Genomic DNA, 23,351 nt, shown 5'->3' on the forward strand with positions numbered 1-23,351 from the left:
ACCACTCATCTGTACTCTTCCTCTAACACATCATCAGATGGAGTCAGCAATGCTCTTTTAAATATCAATATCCCCTTTACTCAACTAAAGCTTCAGCTTGGAAGGAGTCTGATTAAATCTCTCTAGATCTTTAGCTTCAATGTCTTGGGACTGAGGCATCCCGGAGTTCAAGCTGCTACTGCTATCCAGTCCATCTCTGCAGCTCCTATTCCTGGCTCCTATTCTGTGTCTTGTGCTTAGTGATTGTGAACAAGACTAGTTGAGCAATGTTCAAACATCGAAACAGGTGCAAGGGCAGGCATGTGGCACAGCAGTTAGGATGCAGCGTGGGACATCTGCATCCCAAATTAAAGTGCCTGGGCTCAAGCCCTGGCTCTGCCTCCAATCCAGTTTCCTGTTAATGACCGCTGTGGGAGACAGAAGATGACGCTCAATTACCTGGGTCCTCACTACCCACAGAAGAGGCCCAGACTGAGTTCCTAGCTGCTGGCTCTGCACTGGCACAGCTCTGGCTGTTCTGGCATTTGGGGAATGAACCAGTGAATGCAAGATATTTTTGTCTCTGCCTTTAAAATAAATTAAGAAAAAAAAAAAAAAAAAACCAACCCTTTTTTAAAAATGCAGTGAGAAAAAAAGAAAAAGGTAGGTATAGGTATAGATCAACAGGGAGAGAAAGTGAAACTTAGGCACAACATTCAGTGTACTTAAAAAAAAACAACTAAACATGCAAATCAAGGGCCATCAGCTAAATGTGATCTGTTCCTATCTAAATTCTCCAATTCTTTCTATGACCTAGGCAAAACAACATGGTCTGGTGATAGATGCATACGATAATCACAAAGAAGTAAGTACAAGTGAAACCGGAGAAGCACAGAGACATTTTATTTCTAATATCTGGTTCTTCGTTGATGGTAGTAACTTGTTTTGAAGTGATTTGAAGATGCTGTCCCCATTCATAGCAATAATAGTGAGAACCCAACAGAGCTCCTGTCACGTTCAGTGGGGATTACCTTCATCTCTCCTTCTTCTACAACCAGCTGCCAATTGGCGTCGCCACCTACATCCTGCAATGAGTAAGTCATGTGGTTGTGCACCATTTCTTCAACCTTGGAAGGAAAAAGAAAGCGGTGAGGATCCACATTCTGCAGGTATGTCACGCTCTAAGACAGAACAGTACTGTCTACTTCAGTTCAGAAAGGGTGCGATTAGAAAGCTGAGCAACCACACGCACAGTGGTTAGTGAGCAGGCGTTTTACATGGCTGCCAGAGTTCAGTCCACATTCCAGACACTCAGGTTAATGAAAAGAGGAAAAAATGCAAGATGCTTTTACTCAAGCAACAGCCTGGCCTCATGTGCACCAAGTGACCGGAATCAGCATTTTCTGAGAAATCAAAGCTTCTATCCTCTACTTTAAAGTACAGAGATGATGTCTTAAAGTGGAAAACCATGGTACGCTAAGGGCAGAGACACACAAAGGGGTCAGAAGCTCAAGTGTTCCTCCACTTCAGAGTATGCAGGGATACCAGAAACCCAGTTATATGTTAGAGATCTGACACAAAGGTGATGCACTTTCCCTTATTTCATTGAAAAACCTTGATGTTATTATAAGAGGAACTAACTTACAAATAACCAAGCCCCAACTCTATTGTGCTAATTCTTTAATTCAAGCTTTTACACGTAATCACCTTTTAGCTCATCTTTCTAAATTTCTGAATAAGCTTCTTTTACTGAAATTTAAATGCCTTTAACATTCACAAATTACACTTTTGTAGCTTCTATAAGCAACTAAAACTGAACACATATTGAACACTCCTAGAATCTTCAATCACAGTTATCGGTAACATTTCACAGGTGCATTCTTTGCAACATTTGCTTCCCAGTTTGAAACATGTTTTTAAATAGAGCTGAGGTGATAAATACTGTATACACAAAACAATGTCATAATAAATACATCATAGTAGGCAGAAAGTAGGTTGAAATTATGTACATTATACTTCTAGTTAAAAATTTACTCCTGAAGTTCACTATTATTTCCCTCAAGACTACTGTGTGGATCAGGACTGCAGAACAAGGACCTAGTCCAAGCCGGCTCTGAAGTAAGCACACACTGGGTGTCAGGCCGCAGCTCTCCAGCTCTCACCCTGGAGCACGGTTTTGTTTCCTTGTTTTTTTTGACAGGCAGAGTTAAGACAATGAGAGAGAGAGAGGTCTTCCTTCTGTTGGTTCACTCCCCAAATGGTCGCTGCGGCCGGCCCGCTGCGCTGAACCGAAGGCAGGAGCCAGGTGCTTCCTCCTGGTCTCCCATGGGGTGCAGGGCCCAAGCACTTGGGCCATCCTCCACTGCACTCCCAGCCCACAGCAGAGAGCTGGCCTGGAAGAGGGGCAACCGGGACAGAACCGGCGCCCCAACCGGGACTAGAACCCGGGGTGCTAGTGCTGTAGGCGGAGGATTAGCCAAGTGAGCTGCGGCGCTGGCTGGAGCACTGTTTTCTATAGCAAGGGATGCCATCCATGTGAGGCGCTCCAGTACATTCTATAATTTCATGAAGTCTTCATTAGAAAATGCAACTGCTTTCAGAGGGTCAGGATGATAAGGAACGATTCTAAGTTACAAATACATACAAAATGTGTCTCAAAAGTAAGCACAGTAGTGTTGCCTTCATTCATCAGTCTGTATCACATTATGTTGGGATAAAGTTTTGTCCTCTTTAGATCCCAATCTTACAATTCTTTAGGTTTGAATATGGGATTTCAGGTGAGAAACAAGGGAGTTAAGAACACCGAGTTTATTCCAAGCTGAGGCAGAAGGAAATGCTCCCCAGAAGCAAGTCTTACTCTAAGCGGGTTACCTGTGAAGGAAGGTGTAAAGAACAGGGCACTGGAGCAGGCGCTGTGGTACAGCAGGTGAAGCTGCCACGCCTGCAGTGCCGGCATCCCATATGGGCGCCAGTTCAAGTCCCGGCTGCTCCACTTCCTAGCCAGCTCTCTGCTGTGGCCTGGGAAAGCAACAGAAGATGGCCCAAGTCCTTGGGCCCCTGCACCCATGTGGGAGACCAGGAAGAAGCTCCTGGCTCCTGGTTCTGTATTGGCACAGCTCTGGATGTTGTGACCATTTGGGGAGTGAACCAGTGGATGGAAGACCTCTCTCTCTTTGCCTCTCTGTAACTCTGCCTTTCAAATAATAAAACTTCTTTTTTTAAAAAAAAGGGTGGGGGTAGTAATTTTATTCTGTTAAAAATACTTCTGCTTTGAAAAAATGTACTTACATGTAGCTCTTTTTTCAGAAAGTATGGAGATAAGTAGTGTGTTTTTATTTGGGAGACTATTTCTGAGTTAGGTTGTTCAAATATTCAAGAAATTAAATGTTACTGATTTGTGTTTCTATCCACAAAAAAATCAGATTCCACAAAACCACTGAATAGATGAGAGCAAAAGTTAATACACAAAAAGTACACTTAACACTGTCCTTCTAAATAAAAAAAAAATCCTAAAACTGTACCTACAGAAAAGTTTCAGTCTTTTCTTCTAATATACTCCCCTGATTTAAAGAGAACAGAAAAAGCTCAACAAAGAAACACTTCAGGGTATTCAGTGCTACGCTCCTAGGCAGTGCAACACCACCCCGTGGTGGCCTCTCCACAGGGTTCAACACGACACCTGCAGGGCGCCATCTTCCTCAAGGTAACAACAGTAAGGTTAAGAGGGACAACACAGGCAAAACCTCACCATAAAGACTCGTATGTTCCCTGCAATCAAACACGGAGCCAAAATCACCACAGGTCGAGTGACTCGGTTCCTGGGACTTCAGTGCTGTGCCAGCACTCACCCGAATGACCTGCTCAGTCTGCTGCTGAGCTGTGACTCTACGGCTCAAAAAGACGTGAGGCCTTTTACATCTGCAGTCAAGACTACAACACAGGGTGGGTGCTGTGGTGCAGCAGGCTAGGCCCCCGCTCGGAACGGTACTCCATATCAGAGTACTGGTTGAAGTCCACCTGCTCTCCTTCCAATTCAATTCCCTGCTAATACATCAGGGACAGCAGTGGAAGACGGCCCAAGCGCTTGGGCCCCTTGGCATTTATGTGGGAGACCTGGTTCCTGGCTACTGGTTTCAGTCTGCCCAGTCCAGAGCTGTTGGTGGCCATTTGGGGAATGAACCAGTGGATGGATGATCCGTTTCTCCCTGTTTTTCTTTCAAATTAATCTTTAAAGAAAAAAACAAAAAACCTGACCATTTTATTAGGCTAAAAAATCAACATTCTATAAAACAAGTAATACCTACTGTCACGTAAAAAAAAAAAAAAAAAAAAACTGGATCAAAATCAATGAAACAGGTGAAAAGTTTTGTTAGTTTTTTTTTTTTTTTTAAGATTTTATTTATTTGAAAGAGTTAGAGGTACAGAGAGAGAAAAAGAGGTTTTCCATCCATTGTTTCACTCTCCCAATGGCCAGAACAGCCGGAGTCGAGCAGCTTCTCCAGGGGCCCAAGGACCTGAGCCGTCCTCCACTACTCTCTCAGGCATATTAGCAGGGAGCTAGATTGGAAGTGCAGCAGCTGGGACTTGAACTGGCATCCATATGGGATGCTGGTGCTGCAGCCCGGGGCTTTAACCTGCTGTACCACAGCACTGGCCCCAGTCTGCTAGTTTTAATTAGGCTAAGCATAATTTCAAGAATCACGGCTCTGAGTTTTATAGACCTAGAATTGAATATGCTAAACTAACATAAGCAGCATCTTCAAAACCAATGAACTGTGGAAAAATGGAGACAAAATACATTTGAATAAGAGATGCTATCACTCCAAGTCTAATCTATTCCATCTTAGATTTCAGTATGATGCCATTAAGGGAGTTCACTGAATTGGATTTTTCTAATATTATTAACACAAACATGTGAAAATAAAATTGTCCTCTAAGGGTTCAAACATAGTTCAGGCCTCTTTCTACAAACCATGTGAAAGGAACATAATCACCTCTATTACTACACACAGGGGCTAGCTGGGAGGAATAACTTATTAATGACGAATTAAGTGTGCACTGTTAACCCATAAAAATGGCCAAAGACATAAACAGTTAATTTATTAAAGAAATGCAAATGGGCCAGTGCTGCGGCTCACATGGCTAATCCTCCGCCTGCGGCGCCCCCTGGGCTCTAGTGCTGGTTGGGGCGCTAATGACACCACACTGTTTAGAAAAATACTTGAAAATCTCAATGTTATTTTCTTCAGTTCACCACTTTTGGTACACAAAGCAGTGTCGGGTCCATCATAAGCACTACATATGAAGCAAAAAAAAAAAAAAAAAAAAAAAAACTACAAGCAAGGTATATCTTAATTTATTTATCTGAGTAACATAAAAAGTTGTGCAAACAATTAAGTTACAACTCAAAGTCTTAAACATCAAGCCCTTACTCCTTAGTGACATAGACATCTGCACTGTGCAGCTCCCCTCTGGCTGACACACAGCTGGGGCTAGCTAGCACGCAGGGCTGGCCTCATCATCACTGCCTTACACTGCCTCTTTGCTCTTACGACATTTTCACTTGTATTACAACTTCTGTGTTCTTACATTTCAAGGGAAAATGGGGACAAATATTGAGGGTTTGAGTATGTGATTTTATTATCTCTTATTATATAGTTTTGTCACTGATTCATTCTACATATTTTTTTTTGAAAGCATGAATAAAAGTAGGAAACACTGCAGCATGTTTGGCTAAGAGTAATTTCTGATCAAGGAGTGTTAAGTCTTAAAGATATTCAAAGACAAAAAAAAGCTACAAAAATCAAAAAAGTGTATTTCAAGTCGGTCTCTTCTGCAGCCATAGTTAAAACTAAGCTTTACTTGTACACGTAAAATAACAGAAATATATATATATATTTTTGACAGGCAGAGTGGACAGTGAGAGAGAGAGAGAGACAGAGAGAAAGGTCTTCCTTTTGCCGTTGGTTCACCCTCCAATGGCCGCCACAGCTGGCGCACTGCGCTGATCTGAAGCCAGGAGCCAGGTGCTTCTCCTGGTCTCCCATGGGGTGCAGGGCCCAAGCACTTGGGCCATCCTCCACTGCATTCCCTGGCCACAGCAGAGAGCTGGCCTGGAAGAGGGGCAACCGGTACAGAATTTGACGCCCCGACCGGGACTAGAACCCGGTGTGCCGGCGCCGCTAGGCAGAGGATTAGCCTAGTGAGCCACGGCACCGGCCCAGAAATATTATTTTACACTGTGACTTTCAAAAACTTTTATTGGAAATTGATAAAGAAAAAATGATGTAAAGGAATTATTCTATTATATTTGCAGTAAAGCTCACACTCCTGGAGACCTCACCAGAGCCAGGTTCTGGGTACGTCACAACAGTGAAGCACTGGAAAGCTAGAAAACTAGCCCCAGATGAGGCAGCTGACCCGGATGCACAGAGGGCTCCAGCACTTCACATAAGATAACATAACGTGATTTAATAAAACACAAACACCATAAAGACATAAAGATGTGAAGAGTAAAAAAGTTTTTTAAACTAATGCTAATTTAACTAAACAAGCATTCCTCTGACTATAATTTTATCTTGTTTTGTGGGTAGAGACTGTATGCACCCAGCTTCCTGCCTTATATTTTTAAACACTCAGAGATGACAAACAGAAGCAGTTTCCATATATTTTTAGCATATCAACAGGAATATTAACTTATAACATCCAAAGGTAACCTGCATAAGGAAAATCCAACTTGCTCAATGGGAATGAACGATACAAATATTTAAAAGTCTTTCCTTGCTGAACGTAATTGGGAGATATTTTAAATTAAAAATGAATGTGCCTCTATACTAACTCCATCCTACAGATGAGAAGATGGCCATGAAAGCTGCAACATCTGGACTGAAGGAACAGATTTACATGATTTATAAAAAAACATAGCCCCTGCTTCTTTCAATTCAATTTGAAAATCTTTCTGGAGTACCTCCTATCTGACAAGATTCCAAGCCGGTCACAGTGGACGATACATGGTCAGGGGCACATGCAAGCCTGAGAGAGGAACTGTTTAGTATACAAGGAAGGTCTTTTTAATGCTCATTGTTACTGTTCAAAACTTAAAACCCAAACAGGTGGGCCAACCAAATACTTTCTAGAAACTGGGCAAGCAGGCTGAAACAGAGCACAGAATGAAATCCATCTGCACATTCATACAGTACCTGGGAGCTGAATCTGTGAGCATCGTCAGAGGCACTGACTAGATCAATGGAAGACATGGAGGAAGAGCGACTATAGGGCTACCAGAGACAGACAAAGAAAAAACCAAGTCATCAGAACAAAGGCACAACAGAGCATTCTGTACCAACTTCCAAACACGATCAAAGGAAGAAAACAAGGCACCGTATGAAACAAGCGCAGCAGCAAGTGCTGACTTCATGACCTGTTATGTACTATGTTCCAGAATCTTCCAGACTGCAATGCTTCCAGTCATATAAAACAGTACCACTTAACCCCAGAGAAGGAGATTTCACAGAACCAACTACACTTCTGGCTGTCTTAGACTAGCCACCAGTCCCTATACACCCATCCCTCTTTGACTTCCCCCCCAAAATAGATCATTACCTTCTGAACAAGATAACCAACTGTCTTAGACTATCTATATTGTATTCAACATATGAAACAAACAAAAAACCAAAGCTCATTACTTAAATTAATTCAAAAGAGGAGAAAACTCTACTGCAAGATGGTCCCATCAACAGTGAAGCCCAATGCAGGGTGTGAGTGCAGGGAACTGTGACGTCGGTTTACCTTTTGTACAAATCTGTGAGTCCCTGCCGAAGAAAAGGCATCTCCAGACGGCGAGGATGCAGGCCAGTGCAACCTGACCTTTTCACTCTGTGACTAAAAAACATGTTAAGATGAGAAGTTTTTAAAGTATACTTTTGTAGCATAGGCATGCACAATATAACCAGGAACTATCAACATTTAATTTGTAAGCACTTTAGTACTTGTATTAAGGAACTACAGACATCCTGTCCCAAACCTTTCATTGTAGGGATCCCAACACATTATTCTCTGACTCCACAGACACAATTCACCAGGCTAAATTCTTTGATTTTGCTCCTCATCAGAGCCCCCCCTACCTGCACAGCATCATGTATTATGCATCAGTCTAACATTGTTGCCAAATTTCTTCTATCCCAACTCTGTGCCAATCATGCCAATCCCCTACTTGGTCAGTGCCCTGTGGGGCTGGCCCCAGCTTCTAGACCATCAGGATCCCAGCACTGCTTGCTGCACTTAGTTCCCAAGAACAGCTCACGTGGGTGTCTCTGCCTCTTTCTCCTGACAGCAATCTGCCCTCATCTCAGCACCTTACTCTTGGCAAGCTGCCACTCAAGCTCCTTCCCCTTCTGCAGCTTGTCTAGTGTCTTCTCCTGTACGCAACAAATACTCCTAAAAGCAATGTACCAGAAACTGTATTGTACAGTGTGTGTGTGTGCCCATCTTAGGGTAATTTCTACATAATGCTGTATGAACACAACTTCTAACAAATTTACTGCACATCTCTTTCCCTATGTTTGCAAAAATGTAAACTCAAAAATGTGTGATGTGTGTCGCACCTGGAGAACACTGAGGTCATGGCTGTGCTGTCGACAGCTCTGTCCAACAGAGAGCGAACACGGAAAGGATGGAACCCAGGGACCTGAGTTCTTCAACTCTGGGTCCTGACTGCTCTGGATCATCAGCACACCATGATGTAGCTTTGTGATACTGACATGCCTCGCTATCAAGCAAGGAAAATCACAGTATCTGCAAAGACTTATGTAGAGCACCTACCAGAGTGTCCAGATGGATGTAAATTAAGTGATCTGACAGTCTCATGAATATTTCTAAGATTTACGGATGTTTCCATTGAGTCTCTTAACTAAGTGTGCTGCTGTCAGTAGGGTACGATTTTGTGAGCCAGAAGAGATCTTCTGTATCATCATCTCACTCCTTTTTCTACTGGTTAGAAAAAACCAAGGCCCAGAGAATCTACGTGGTAAGCTCACAGTTGCGCAGTCAGTCAGCAGCAAAACTGAGAGGAACGCTGAGTTGTCCTGACCCCAGATTTCCCTCCCCCTCCCCAGGTTCCTCAACCTCAACAGAAGGAAAGTGGAGGGAAACACAGCAGACCACTTCAGACTTCCACAACACAACAGTGCTGTTCTAGGGCACTGTGCCGACTTCGAAAAGCAGAGTCCCTCTGAACTCAAAGTTTCCACTGAGTGCTTCATAACAGATTTTGCATATAAAAATGAGTAATACACTTTACACATTAACCTGTTCTGAAATGAATTTTTGATTACTAATCTGAAATATAATGAAGACAGGCAAATAGGCACAGCTGCAGGTGATGTAACCTTAACCAAATAGATCAAGAAATGGGCGTGTGCTCTCTCTCTCTGCCTCTCCTCTCTGTGTAACTCTGACTTTCAAATAAACAAACAAATCTTAAAAAAAAAAAAAAAGAAAAGAAAACGAAAAGAAGGCCGGTGCCACAGCTCACTAGGCTAATCCTCCGCTTTGCGGCGCCGGCACACCGGGTTCTAGTCCCGGTCGGGGTGCCGGATTCTGTCCTGGTTGCCTCTCTTCCAGGCCAGCTCTCTGCTGTGGCCAGGGAGTGCAGTGGAGGATGGCCCAAGTGCTTGGGCCCTGCACCCCATGGGAGACCAGGAGAAGCACCTGGCTTCTGTCTTCGGATCAGCGCAGCAGCCACTGGAGGGTGAACCAACGGCAAAGGAAGACCTTTCTCTCTGTCTCTCTTACTGTCCACTATGCCTGTCCAAAAAAAAAAAAAAAAAAAAAAAAAAACCACCACCACCACCACAACAAAAGACAAGAAAAGAAATGGGCACAATGGTCATGACTGCCTCACAAGAGGGAGTGAACCAGCCAACACACTGTGCAGGTTCACTTCCAGTATGAAATCTGTATACATGTGATTATCTGCAAGACGCTCAATAGCCTGTTTATCCAGATTTGTCCCCCTAAAAGGCTAAGTAAGTTTCTACAGCAAGTAGCACAACCTAAGTTGGGAGTGCGGTGGCGAGAGTGTTGGAAAGAGTAACTAAAATTCATCCTTAAGTACCTAAGTTCCATCTACTTAAAAGATCTGAGAAATGCTTCCTCTGCTTTCCACAGGAAGAAAGCTGGGTGTAAGTGCCATGGATTCAACGATGAGAATGAAGTCCTGAGCAAGGGAAAGGTGGGGAAAACTCCAGGTGAGCACAGTCGACACCGTGAAGGGGCTAACAGTAAACCCGCAGGGGTAAAATTTCTGACCACCACCTCTTCTAATTTGTGGGCTATTTGGTGAAGAGAATGTAAAGAGAGTTTTTAATCAGAATAAATATGTGCCTGATATTAACAGAATGGTTGAAGCTGGATACTTCAAGGGAACAGGCAGGATATTTCCATTTCAGTTCATATTAACCGTGCATACTTATTTCAAGCAATCACTGAAATTCTTCCAATTGCTTGGAAATTGATATACAAAAGAACAGATTTATAACATTTTCCTAAGGACAAATTTTCCAGTTCTATTTATATGAAATAACATATATCAAGGAATGCCTATGGTGTTAAGATGGATTCCAGCTTAGGGTCTTAGTAGCAGGGATACCTGTTCTTCTATTTTGTCTTGTCTGTCAAGAGCAGCTTCAACAGCATCAAAGAACTCCTCTTCATTGATCAGACTGTTTGGGCCTTCCTGTTCAAACACAGAAAAAAACAGTGGTTGATTCAAGGCAACAGAGAATACTGAAAACCTTTGTGTTCCATTCATGGAGCACACATTTACCAGACAAGTCAAGAGAGCAGGTAACATCATCACAAGGATGAGGAACATGCTCTATGGAAAATCCACCAGTGTCACACTTACAACCCACTCAGTACTCACATAGTTACGGTGTTCTGACCAACACTAAGGAAATGTAAAGCTAAGTTTATTTTGGTGCAAATCAGTGCAAGTGAGGGAGAGTGTCTTGAAAATCTCACAAAATGTATGTTATGAAAAAAATATGCATGGATTTGAAAAAATTTCACACTACAATAAATGTGACTAAATCCATTTTCCATAAACTATTTCAACAGTATCACACTACCCATATGTTAAGGTACCAGGGTAGGGCCTGATGACCTGTGGACCATGGTCACATTCACTCTGCCCCTTCCTGTAGCTGGGCGAAAAAAGCAATCATTTCATGACATGGCAAAACTAAAACATTGGTGTCCATCAATCAATCACACACAATCATCTATGTACTGTTTATGGCTACTTCTGCGCTGCAGGGCACAGCCAAGGGCTTGCAAAACTGATGGCAGAGACATAAAACTGGAGAAGAGTAGTGCAGAGCTGCAGCAGGTCTACAGCCAATAAAAACTATACAGAGTTCAGAGAGGGATCTTCCAAAGGAGAGCTAATCATTCTATGGAGAAAGAACAGTTGGGCTGCCCTTTGAAAGTCTGGTTATATGGCAGAACAGTGGGCATCAGTCACTTGGAGAAACTGTTACACTAAAAATTCCTAGGTGTCCATCCTCTGAAATCAGGTTTTGTTAGTATCTTATTTTGTAAAATTTCTTGACTTATTTTAAATGCAGAGTTAAACAGAGAGAGAGAGAGAGAGACAGAGACAGAGAGAAGCAAGTAGAGATAAATCTGAGAGAAATCTTCCAACCACTCGTTCACCCCCAAATGGCTGCAGAGGCCAGAGCTGGGCAGATCCAAAGCCAGGAGCCAGGAGCATCTTCCAGGGCTTCCACGTTGGGGCAGAGGCCCAAGCAATTGGGCCATCCTTCGCTACTTTCCCAGGCCATTAACAGGGAGCTGGATCAGAAGTAGAGCAGCAGGACCTTGAACCAGTGCCCAAATGGGATGTTGGCGCACCAGACAGTGGCTTTTACCCGTTATGCCACAGTGTCAGGCCTACAGAAATTAGTTTTTAAAAAAATTCATATATTTGAAAAGGTGGGGGGGAGGGGTGGAGATGGATCTTCGACCCACTGGTTCACTCCTCCAAACAGCCACAATTGCCTGGGTTAGGCTGAGCTGAAGCCAGGAGCCATAACTTCATCTGGGTCTTCCATGTTGGTGGCAGGACTCCAGGTAGCTGGGCCATCATGTGCTGCCTCCCAGACACATGAGCAGGAAGCTGGAAACAGAGTGAAGCTAGGACTAGAGCTAGACAATCCATGATGGGATACAGACATCCCACGTGGTAGCTTAATCCACTGTGCCTGCATGCCCACATCCCAGAGACTACTTTTCAAAAGGTATCTGGGGGCTGGCACTGTGGCGCTGTAAGTTAATCCTCTGTGTGCAGTGCCAGCATCCCATATGGCACCAGTTCAAGACCCAGCTGCTCCACTTCTGATCCAGATCTCTCTGCTATGGCCTGGGAAAGCAGTGGAAGATGGCCCAAGCGCTTGGGCCCCTGCACCCACATAGGAGACCCAGAAGAAGCTCTTGGCTACTGGCTTCAGATCGGTGCAGCTCCGGCCATTGTGGCCAATAGGGGAGTGAACCAGTGTGGATGGAAGACCTCTCTCTCTCTCTCTACTTCTGCCTTTCTGTAACTCTGCCTTTCAAATAAATAAATAAATCTTAAAAAAAAAAAAAAAGGTATTAGGTGGAGACCAGGTGCACAAAGTAGGTGATTTTTGTGCAAGTGTGACCTCAGCTGTATCAGAATATGAAACTATAAAGTACAAGGGTAGGTATTTGGTGCAGAGGCTGGGTGCTGCTTGGGATGCCACATCCCATATGGGAGTATTTGGGTTTGAATCCTGGCTCCATTCTGCTCAATTTTCCACCTTTTTGCTAATGCATGCCCTTGGAGGGAGTGGATGATGGTGCAAGTACTTGGATCCCTGACACCCGTGAGGGAGACCAGGATGGAGTTCTAGGTTTCTGGCTTTGACCTGAAATCTTCCTGCCCTGCCCTTGGCTGTTGTGGGAGCATTTAGGGAGGGAACCAGAGGATAGAAGATCTCTAAATTATTTAAAAAAAAAAAAAAAGAAGAAGTTTTTAAAAAGGACTTTGAAAAACATCCTTTTATTTTGTCACATGTATAAAGGGAAGGAACTATCTATTGCTAAATCTAATAGGCCCTCTTTGTCTTATTTGCCCTCATAGGATTTCTCCTGCTAAGGACTCTTTATTTTTTATTTCTGAAGACTTACTTTATTTATTTGAAATGCAACGAGAGAGAGAGAGATCGATCTTCCATCCACTGGTTCACTCCCCAGATGACCACAACAACCCTGGTCGAAACTGGGAGCCAGGAACCAGGAGCCTCATCTGGGCCTCCCATATGGGTGCAGGGACCCAAGGACTTAGCCATCTTCTGCTGCTCTCCCAGGCACATTAGCAGGGAGTTGGATTAGAAGTGGAGCAGCCATATGGGATGATGGAGTTACAGGCAGCAGCTTAACCCATTATGCCACAATGCCAGCGGCCCTTTAAGGGAGCTGTAAGAAAGACTGCTCTCTAGATTTTTTTGCCCTTAAGCATGCTGGATGCTCTCGCCATCCTTTAAATGCAGTTACTCCTGTTTCACATAGATGATCCTCAATTTTCAATGGTGTTGATCCCATAAACCTACAGTAAATTAGAAAAATGGCAAACTGGAGTGCATTCAATACACCCAGCTGACTGGCCGCACCAGAACACAGCAACACAGCGCACCACAGAGTCCTAGTGCTCACCCTCATGATCTCCCAGCTGCCTGACAACTGCTCGAGTCCTGCTCCTGGCCAGCATAAAAGAAGTCACAATTTAGAGTTCCAGGTACCATTCCTGCTGAATGCATATTGCTTTTGCACCACCATTAGGTGGGAAAATTGTTAAGTCGATAAATCAAAGACCACCTGTAGTGGCTCTAACTACATCATTCTCACTCATTTCCAAGGCTTTGGCCATGGTCTCAATTCACAGGCAGACCATTACTCTCGGGAGCTAGACTTTTTATGCTTAATCATGTACAGGTTTCCTCATGGGAAACTCCCAATGAATGGGTCTGCTGCTCTCTCTAGCCATGCAAGCTTAGTCTACCCCTTTGAATGTCAATGCAGCACACTGTTTCCCATGATGCACCCAAGCCTCTTTCAGAATTCTGAAGATGCCAAGATGAGCATGTGTGCAGAGTTCCACGAAGAGACCCATGGACACGTTCCCAGAAGACATCATGTGTACTGAAACCTGCCTGAATTCCACCATGTTTCTATATTCTAATAAAGGGGTCCACTGAGCTAGAGGGTTTGCTCCCCTCTGGTCACCTCATGGTGTGTGTCCCTCTTCATGAGTTTGCCTGTACTCATGCCTGAATAATGGATTCTCCCTCTCTCTTTAAATAAATCCTGCTCCCATTATCATACACTTAGATCATGCGGGAGCAAGAATGCTGGACAGCCGGGAAAGCCATTCCCACAACACCAACAGAGCTTCAACACAAACAGCTTGCCCTGCTGCAACGTCAGCCCAAGCCGTGACTCAGTCCCCACTCCCTAGTCCTGCTTTCCAAACATGTGATCAGTGTGTCTCCACTCTCCCTGCTTCTGTGCAAATCCAGCTCATCTACACTACTGGGGAAAAGTCCCCAAGCCCTGAGACATAACTGTCACCTTCAATCTGCTCTTCTCACTGCAACAAAGAATGATTTTCCTAAACCGAGATCTGAAAATGTCATGTTCTTGCTGAAAACCCAGTATTTCTAACGGCTCAAGTACTTGGGTTCCTGCCATCTGTCTTGAAGACCTAGGCTGGGTTCTGGGCTCCTGACTTTAGCCTGGGAAGTGAACCAGACGATGGATAGTCTGCCTCTGCCTTTCAAGTAAAATGAAAACCAATAAAGACTGAGGAAAGAAAACCCAACACCTCAGGATCTGAAGAGCTCCTCCTTGGGTTCACTCTCTTCGAGTCACTCTCCTCCTACTCCCTCTTCTCATCGGTAGACTCAGCAGAGTAGTGCTCTGGCTCCCGGTGCCTGGAGCAAACACTCAACTGGGGCTATTCACCTGGCCAATGCCTTCTTACTTTACTCATTCTTAAGGTTTCACTAAAGTGCTATATTTCCTCTGGGAGTCCAGCCCTCAGTTAATTCCAGGGGCTGCAAGTGCTTCAGAGAACACATCAGCAGAATCACTAACCTACATTCCCCTTGGGAGGTTATCAGAACCACCCAATAACCCCCTGTATCAGTCACACACTCAGAGAACAGGTTATTTTAGCTGTGCGTTACGCGATCTAGAAGGATCTGCCTCTGCCCATGTCTTATAAAGTCTGGAGTGCCCCAGGGCCCTGCACTGCAGTTTTAAGAATGGGTTTAACGTTACAAAGGAACTTCCAAGGCTGCAGATGACAGAAACATTTAAGCTTTGCTTATTAACTACAACATCATGGAAATTTAATAATAACCAAAATAATGTCATAGTTTGAATTAAGCCCATGCAATATGTAATACACGATTCTTGTGTAATACAGACACAAGACAAAATAGATGGCTCCAAACTCTGAAAAGGTTGAAGAAAAGGTATCCGTTTATGTAAGAATTTAAGTTTAACTAGAAATTAAATCTCACAGGATTCAGTGAGGGGGAAAAATTAGAGTATCCTTAACCATTCACTCACTTAAGAGAGAAAAAAAGGGGTGTTTCAAATAAAAATCAAAGGATGTGTACTCAACAATGCCAGAGGAAAAAAAACTCCATAGCTTCTAGGCCTTTTGGCTACGATCAAGTGCAGGAATAAAAAACAGATTCCCACTTTGTAACGTAAGCTTAAAAATTCAGATACTTCAACAATACACTTAAACAGACCGCTAAAAACAAAAACACAAAAGCCAACAACGAAACACAGAAAATAATCATTTGAAGTGGACAATGCTTTCCAACCACAATGCCAGATGAGAAGGAAGGCAGTCAGAAAAAGGGCCTCTCTGTGGCACAGGGCGGTAAAGCTGAGACGCTGGCATCCCACATGGACACCAGTTTGAGTCCCAGCTGCTCCACTTCCAAACCAGCTCCCTGCTAATGGCCTGGGAAAAGCAGTGGAAGATGGTCCAAGTGCTTGGACCCCTGCCACCTACATGGGAGGCCTGGAATAAACTCTGGACTTCTGGCTTTGGCCTGGCCCAGCCCTGGTCATCGCCACCATTTAGAGAGTGAACCAGTGGATGGAAGATCTGTCTCTAACTCTGACTTTAAATAAATAAAATAAACAGATAAATAGGACATTAAAGATAAAGGGATGAACTGCATGCAGGACCCAAACCGTCTTTTGGTAAAACCAACAATCACACACTAAAGAAGAAAAGAACTGCAAAAGTGAAAGGAAAATTCTATCCATCTTCCCAATCAACCAGAAAAAGAAACTTAAAAACAGCCAAAGGCTAAGGAAGAGTCGTTAAAGAAATACGAATGAATGATAAAATATATTTAAAAAGCCAATAGTTATTCCCAAGCTAACCTAAAATAGTGAAACAATCTGCCTGAGAATAAAAATTATAATAGCTTATATTTCAATGATTAAGATTTTTAAAACCAGCAAGAACAGCTAATTATGTAATTTTTATACATTTTAGAAGAAACAAACTGACAATTTCACAATATTACAACCCAGGTTGGAAATCCATTGAAGCATAAAAAAACTCAGGGACTGGGCATCTGGTGTGATGCTTGAATCTCTTCAGCTGCCTGCATCGCAACCCTTATCAGAATGCCTGGGTTCCAGTCCCCAGTCCTGCTCCTGCTCCAGCTGGATGCTAATTTGCACCCTGGGGGCAGCTGGTAATGACTCATTACATACACCGGTCCCTGCCATCATGTGGAAGACCAGAACTGAGGTGGCGCCTCCTGGCTTCAGTCTGGCCCAGCCTGGCTGCTGCAGGCATTTGGGGGAGTACACTAGTAAACAGAAGATTTCCATTTCTGTGTCTGTTTTTATTTTTTTTTTAAGAGATTTTATTTATTTATTTGAGAAGTAGAGTTACTGACAGTGAGAGGGAGAGACAGAGAGAAAGGTCTTCCTTCCATTGGTTCACTGCCCAAATGGCCTCAATGGCCAGAGCTATGCCGATCTGAAGCCAGGAGCTTCTTACGGGTCTTCCACGTGGGTGCCGGGGCCCAAGGACCTGGGCCATCTTCTGCTGCTTTCCCAGGCCACAGCAGAGAGCTGGATTGGAAGAGGAACAGCTGGGACTAGAGCCGGCACGCATACGGGATACCAGCGTTGCAGGTGGAGGGTTAACCTACCGCGCCACCACGCCAGCCCCTTTTGTGTCTGTCTGTCAAATAAAGGCAGAGTGCCTTTCAGATAATTAAAAAATTAATAAATATTAAATGAAAATCCAGCCAATTAGTAGCTCCTCCATCTCCATTTTCTTGTTCTTTTTAAAACTATTTATTTATTTAACTGAAAGGCAAGTTCACAGATAGAGAGAAGGAGAGACAGAGAGAGATCTTCTATTTGCCGTTCACTCCCCAAATGGCCGCGACAGCCAAAGCCAGGAGCCAGGAACTTCTGGGTATCCCATGTGGATGACAGGGGCCCAAGGACTTGGGTCATCTACTGCTGCTTTGCTGGATGAGAAGTGGAGCAGTTGGGACTTGAACTGGTGCCAATATGAGACGCTGATGTCGCAGGTGGCAGTTTTATCTGCTATGCCAGAACGCCAGCCCCCACCTCCCTTTTTCAAATACAAATGGCGAGAAACTTTGCCTCTGTATTCTTAATATAACCATTTTCCTCTGCCTGTGGCGCCAGCACTCCAGGTTCTAGTCCCAGCTAGGGCGCTGGATTCTGTCCCAGTTGCTCCTCTTCTAGTCCAGCTCTCTGCTATGGCCCGGGAGTGCAGTGGAGGATGGCCCAAGTGCTTGGGTCCCTGCACTGCATGGGAGACCAGGAGGAAGCACCTGGCTCCTGGCTTCAGATCAGTGCAGTGCTGACCGTAGCGGTCATTTGGGGGGTGAACCAACAGAAAGAAGACCTTTCTCTCTGTCTCTGTCTATAGCTCTACCTGTCAAAAAAAAAAATATATATATATATATAACCATTTTACATTCTGCTTCTACATCAACAGTACTCCTTACTATCTCATTTTTAAAATGCTGATTTCAGGAATATCAGCAATGTTTAATCACATTTTCCAAATAAATTTTTACACATTTTTTTCTATTAAGAAATGCTAGACAAAAACAGCTCATAAAATTTTCATGTGCTATGTCAATCTGGAGAGGGTTTTTTTTTTTTTTTTAAGAATTTGTAATTATTTATTTATTTATTTGAGAGGTAGAGTTAGAGACAGAGGGAGAGACAGAGAGAAAGATCTCCCATCTGCTGGTTCATTCCTCAAATGGCTGCAATGGCCAGAGCTGGGCTGATCCAGAGCCAGGAGCCAGGAATTTCTTCTGGGCCTCCCACATGGGTGCAGGGGCCAAGCACTTGGGTCATCTTCTGTAACTTTCCCAGGCCACAGCAGAGAGCTGGATTAGAAGACAAGCAGCAAGGACAGAACCAGCACCCGTACAGGATGAAACAAGTTGATTTCAAACACTTCCAAGCTTCGGTAAAGGCAACTGGAACAATTCAGGTTCTTGAGTGGATGAAATCTTGCAGCACAGCACAGACTGAACTCTTCTGCCTTAGATTTTTTCCTCCGTAATTTGCTTTTACTAAAACAAAGCACGAGGAGGCAGGCATTGCACCACAGTGGGTTAGGCTGGGCCTGGGACACCCTCACCCCATACTGAAGCGCAGGTGCAAGTCCAGCCAGGTGCCTGCTGATGTCTCTGGGAAGGAGCAGCAGATGATGTCTCCAGCACATAAGTTCCAGCCACCCACACGGGAGACCAGGATGAACTCCTGGCTCCTGGCTTCAGCCATTGTGCTCATTTGGGGAAATGAACCAATGGATAGATTCTCTCTCTCTCTCTCTCACTCATCCTTTCAAACAAACAACTCAATAAATAAATCTTCATCCTTTTTTTAAAATAAATAACAGCAGCCAGTGCTGTGGCACAGTGGGTAAAGCCGCCACCTGTAGTGTCGGCATCCCATATGGGCGTTGGTTCTGATCCAGCTCTCTGCTGTGGCCTGGGAAAGCAGCAGCAGATGGCCCAAGTCCTTGGGCCCCTGCACCCTTGTGGGAGACCCAGAAGAAGCTCCTGGCTTCAGATCAGCCCAGTCCAGATGTTGCAGCCATTTGAGGAGTGATCCAGAGGATGCAAGACTTCTCTCTCTCTCTCTGCCTTTGTCTCTGTAACTCTGCCTTTCAAATAAATACGTACATCTTTTAAAAAGAATTTAAAGAACATAAGTAATATTAAAAATGATCTTCACAGGGGAGGAAAAAAAACTTTTCCTATTATCAGAGCCAGCCTAATACTGGGCCCTTGAAAGTCCACGTCAAACTTTGAAGGCAATAAAAACACTTCAGAGTAAGCCTGACACTTACATATCATATTACACATTTACTAAAATAAATACTGAGGAACAAGCTACACATGCAGAGTATCTGAAGGTTACAGAGCCACTTCAGACCAGCGTCTTCCCTGAGATATGGCTCAGCTGCTTTTCTAAGATCACAACAGACATCCATACTTCATAATCTGGCCCTCCAAAGTGGGATTTCTTCTTGAGCTCTGCCATTGCATTTTTGTATGCTTCCTCTGCTCTTCTTCTCTTTTCAGCTTCCTATTAAGAGAGAGAAAAAAGGAAAATATCATTTAAAGTGGAAATTTTAAGTAGTGAAGTCTTTTAAGTGGGTTTCCTCTGTATTTCAGTGTTATTTTACAATTTGATCAAATACTGATTTTACTCCTGTGAAAAAGAAGAGCATTATTCTATCCGATTAAACGTTGTCCTCTGGGCTATATACTTCATAGAAACTATCACCATTTAAATCTCCACTCCCTTAATGGAGAGGCATTTGGCACAGTGGTTAAGATACCAGGTGGGACATGTGCATCCCACAAGGGTGTGGCTGAGTTACATACACACCACTGCTGACCCTGGCAGGGAGGCAGTGCAGAGGGGAAGAATTCAACTAACTGAGCTCCTGATACCCAAGTGGGAGACTTAGGATTGAGTTCTGGACTACTCTGTTTGTGACCCAACTTCCTGCTCACGCACACCATAGAGGCAGCAGGTAATGCTGAGGGATACAGATGGAATTCTGGGTTCCTGCATTCAGCCTGGCTCAGCCTGGCTGTTAGGGGCATTAGTGAAGTGAACAAGTAGCCAGAAGATTGATTCTCTCTCTCTGCCTTTCAAAATAAAAAAAGAACTTAAACAAACAAAAAAAGGTCCACAGAGAACTTACACAAAGGTAACTACTTCTATATACCACATCTGAATTAAAGGTAGTGCACATCAATAAATTTAGCTTCAGAGATCTTATTCACCAGGTGATTTCAGTGTAGGTAGGAGGAACAGGACTATAGATCTGCTAGAATGGCTAAAATTAAAAAGATCACATACAACTCTGCTTTGTAAAGATTTATTTATTTTATTATTTCAAAATAGAAATGGTGGGAGATCTTCCAACTGTTGGTTTACTCCCCAAATGGCAAAAACAACAAGGTATGGGGCAGGCCAATGCCAGGAGCCAGGAAACCCATCCTGGGCTCCCACATTGAGAGGCAAGGACCCAAGTAACTCCCACCATCACTCACTGTCTTCCCAGGTACTCTGAGTAGAGATGAAACATTGCAAGTGGCAGCTTAACCCGGTGCACCACAGTGCTGTTCCCTGTCCTCTCCCCGCCCACAACAATGCTGTCAGGAGTGAAGTGTAAGCTGACTTCTCATATGCTGATGGGAATGTAAATTAACCTAACAGGCTTCAGAAAATCACTTTCCAGTATCCACTAAGGCAAAGTACATATCCTAGAAACCAGGGGTTTATTCCCAGGTATTTAACCATGAGAGCTTATACACCAAAATATATACATGAGAATCTTCAGCAGCTTTTCCCTAACAGCCAAAAAACGAAAACCAATGGCCCTCCACAGGAATATAGATTAAGTGAAACTGTACAATTAAAATGCATTACAGTACAATACTATCTAACAAAGAGAAAGAATAAACAATCACTAAATGCAGCAATATGCATAAATCTCACAATGCTAAAGACAAACAAACAAAAGACAAAAAAAATCGATAAAAAAATGTATTTTATGAATCCATTTTTACGATGACCAAGACAGGCAAAACGAATCTATGAAACAAAATCAGAACCGTGGTGTTACGTGTTGTTCAGGATATGTCTCCCCAAACTAATTCAGATGTTTAAACCCCAAAGTCTACTGTTAATGGCTAATAGAAAAAAGAGGAGGCTTGTCTCAATTATGGTGTCTGAAGCTGGGGCCTTTGAGAAGTGAATGAATGAGACTGGGTCCCCAGGGCCACGATGACAGTGTAAGTGAAGAAGAACAGTGGGCTTTATGTATCTCTCTGCACCGTGGTGTGCCGTGGGACTGTCCCTCTCCCTCTTCTCACCTACCAGATGCCTCACCCAAAGGGTCTACTCACTTGTGCACAGTGAGTAGCACTGCAAGCTGAAATAACCTTTGTTCCTTTCTAAGTAACTCTTCTCCAATATTATAGGTAGAGTGTGGAAAACCTAACACATGTGGTCAGCTCTTTGGGTGGTTGTATTGGTATGGCTAAGGGAAGGGCATGAAGTTATCTCCCAGGGTATTAGAAGTCATGATGACCAGTTACAGGGTGTATCAATTTGTAACCAAAACAAACAGTACACTTTAGTCTATTTATGCTACACCTTAATTTCAATATGCTTAGTCTACTGGATAAGGCACGAGTTAAGATGCTATATCTTACTCCGAAGTACCTGGCTTCAATTCCTGCCTCTGGCTCCTGATTCCAGCTTCCTGCTAATACAGACCTTGGAAGGCAGCGATGATGGATCAATTAACTGGGTTCCTGACACCCATGTGGGAGTCCTACACTGAATTCTTGGTTCTCAGCTTTGGCCCCCACTGTTTAGAAAGGCAATCAGCACTTGTGAGTACTTTTTCCCTTTGACATGCGAATTAAAAACAAAAAATTTTGTTTTAAAAAGACAGTAAAATGCATATAGCGGTAATATTTCTATTTTTTAAATAAACTAAAAGTTCATTTATTTTTATCTATGTGAAAGGCAAAATGACAGAGAGACAGAAAGAAAGAAATCATCCATGCACTAGTTTACTCCCCAAAAGCCAGGAGCCAGGAATTCCATCAAGGTCTTCCAGGTGGGTGGCAGGGACCCAAGTACCTGAGCCATCATCTGCTGCCTCCCAGGAAACACATTATCAGGGAGCTGACTCAGAAGTGGAGGTGGGACTTGATCCCAGGCACTCTGATAGGAGATGTGGACGTCCCAAGCTATGGCTTACTTAACCCACTGTACCACAGTACCAATATAAGCATTAAAAATCCTCAAGGGCAAGTGAAAAGACATGTATGCGGAGCTACTTGCCTGAGTCTATTCATGCAAACACATCTATATTCAATGAATACGTTTTCTCTTACTTAGAACTAAAATTGGTAAAATAGGATTTCTACTTTTCCTGTACAGGAATGCCTAACAACTAAGTATAGTTCTTCTACAGGAGTAGATTTTTATTATAGGCAATCATGAAAAGCTATCACCATTACATATTATTAACTTTCAACTCACTGAAAGAATATTAGGATCAACATTATATATCCACATAAAAGTATAATTAAACAACTATATTAGTAAATACCTGTTATTATCAGCTATTTAATTGCTCTCAGATTTTAGGCTCCTTGAGGGATTGCTTCTTGCTCACTACTGTTTTCCCATTCTTGGCTTAAACCCAGGCACACCACAGGTATGCAAATACTTCTTGAGATGTACAATTTCATAAAACCATGTTGTTATCATTGTCCTTTCTTTTTTAAATTTTGAATTACCTAAAAGATAAATGAATTGCTAAACACCTTTCTCGGCAAGTTTCTGCACACAACGAACACCAGAAAGTTCTTGAGTGGATAGTTGTTCATCAACAAATCCACACATCAAATATGTGTGTGTGAACACAAATGTGCAGACGTGTGCACACATACTTACATTCCATGTACAATTTAACTGGGATTCTGTACAGTGGAAAGGATAAGCAAGATCTGACACCAGTCAGCCCCATAAGGTGATTACAGATTACATTATTTTCTGGATTCCAAGGATACAGCCATCTTTTCTGGGTGTTCCTTGGTTAAGAATACTGCATGGAGAAGCAACAAAAGTAGTTGTTTTCAGATTCTTTGATTTTCTCTGCATATTGTTATGCAGTAAAGAAAGAGAATGGATAAAAATAACAAGTG

The 23,351-nt window shown here is 43.3% G+C and overlaps 1 protein-coding gene across 5 annotated transcripts in view; it reads right to left on the bottom strand.

The window, feature by feature from the left end:
* The window catches only part of CERT1 (ceramide transporter 1), a 121,882-nt gene that overhangs the window by 18,494 nt on the left and 80,037 nt on the right, over positions 1-23,351 (bottom strand). For 3 of the 5 annotated variants that reach the window (XR_001792585.3, XM_008251138.4, XM_017339030.3), the window contains exons 8-12: positions 19,603-19,695; positions 10,628-10,714; positions 7,768-7,860; positions 7,179-7,256; positions 1,011-1,106 (exon numbers count right to left, since the gene is read on the bottom strand). Coding sequence is in view for 4 of the 5 variants with exons in the window: in XM_008251138.4 (XP_008249360.1) it covers positions 1,011-1,106; positions 7,179-7,256; positions 7,768-7,860; positions 10,628-10,714; positions 19,603-19,695 (447 nt within the window). In the remaining variant the exon portion in view is untranslated. The remainder of the gene's footprint in view (positions 1-1,010; positions 1,107-7,178; positions 7,257-7,767; positions 7,861-10,627; positions 10,715-19,602; positions 19,696-23,351) is intronic. The other 2 variants (XM_051838665.2, XM_017339031.3) reach the window with 1 other exon arrangement.

The sequence above is a fragment of the Oryctolagus cuniculus genome, chromosome 14 (genome assembly GCF_964237555.1).
Source record: "Oryctolagus cuniculus chromosome 14, mOryCun1.1, whole genome shotgun sequence".
Taxonomy (NCBI): Eukaryota; Metazoa; Chordata; class Mammalia; order Lagomorpha; family Leporidae; genus Oryctolagus; species Oryctolagus cuniculus.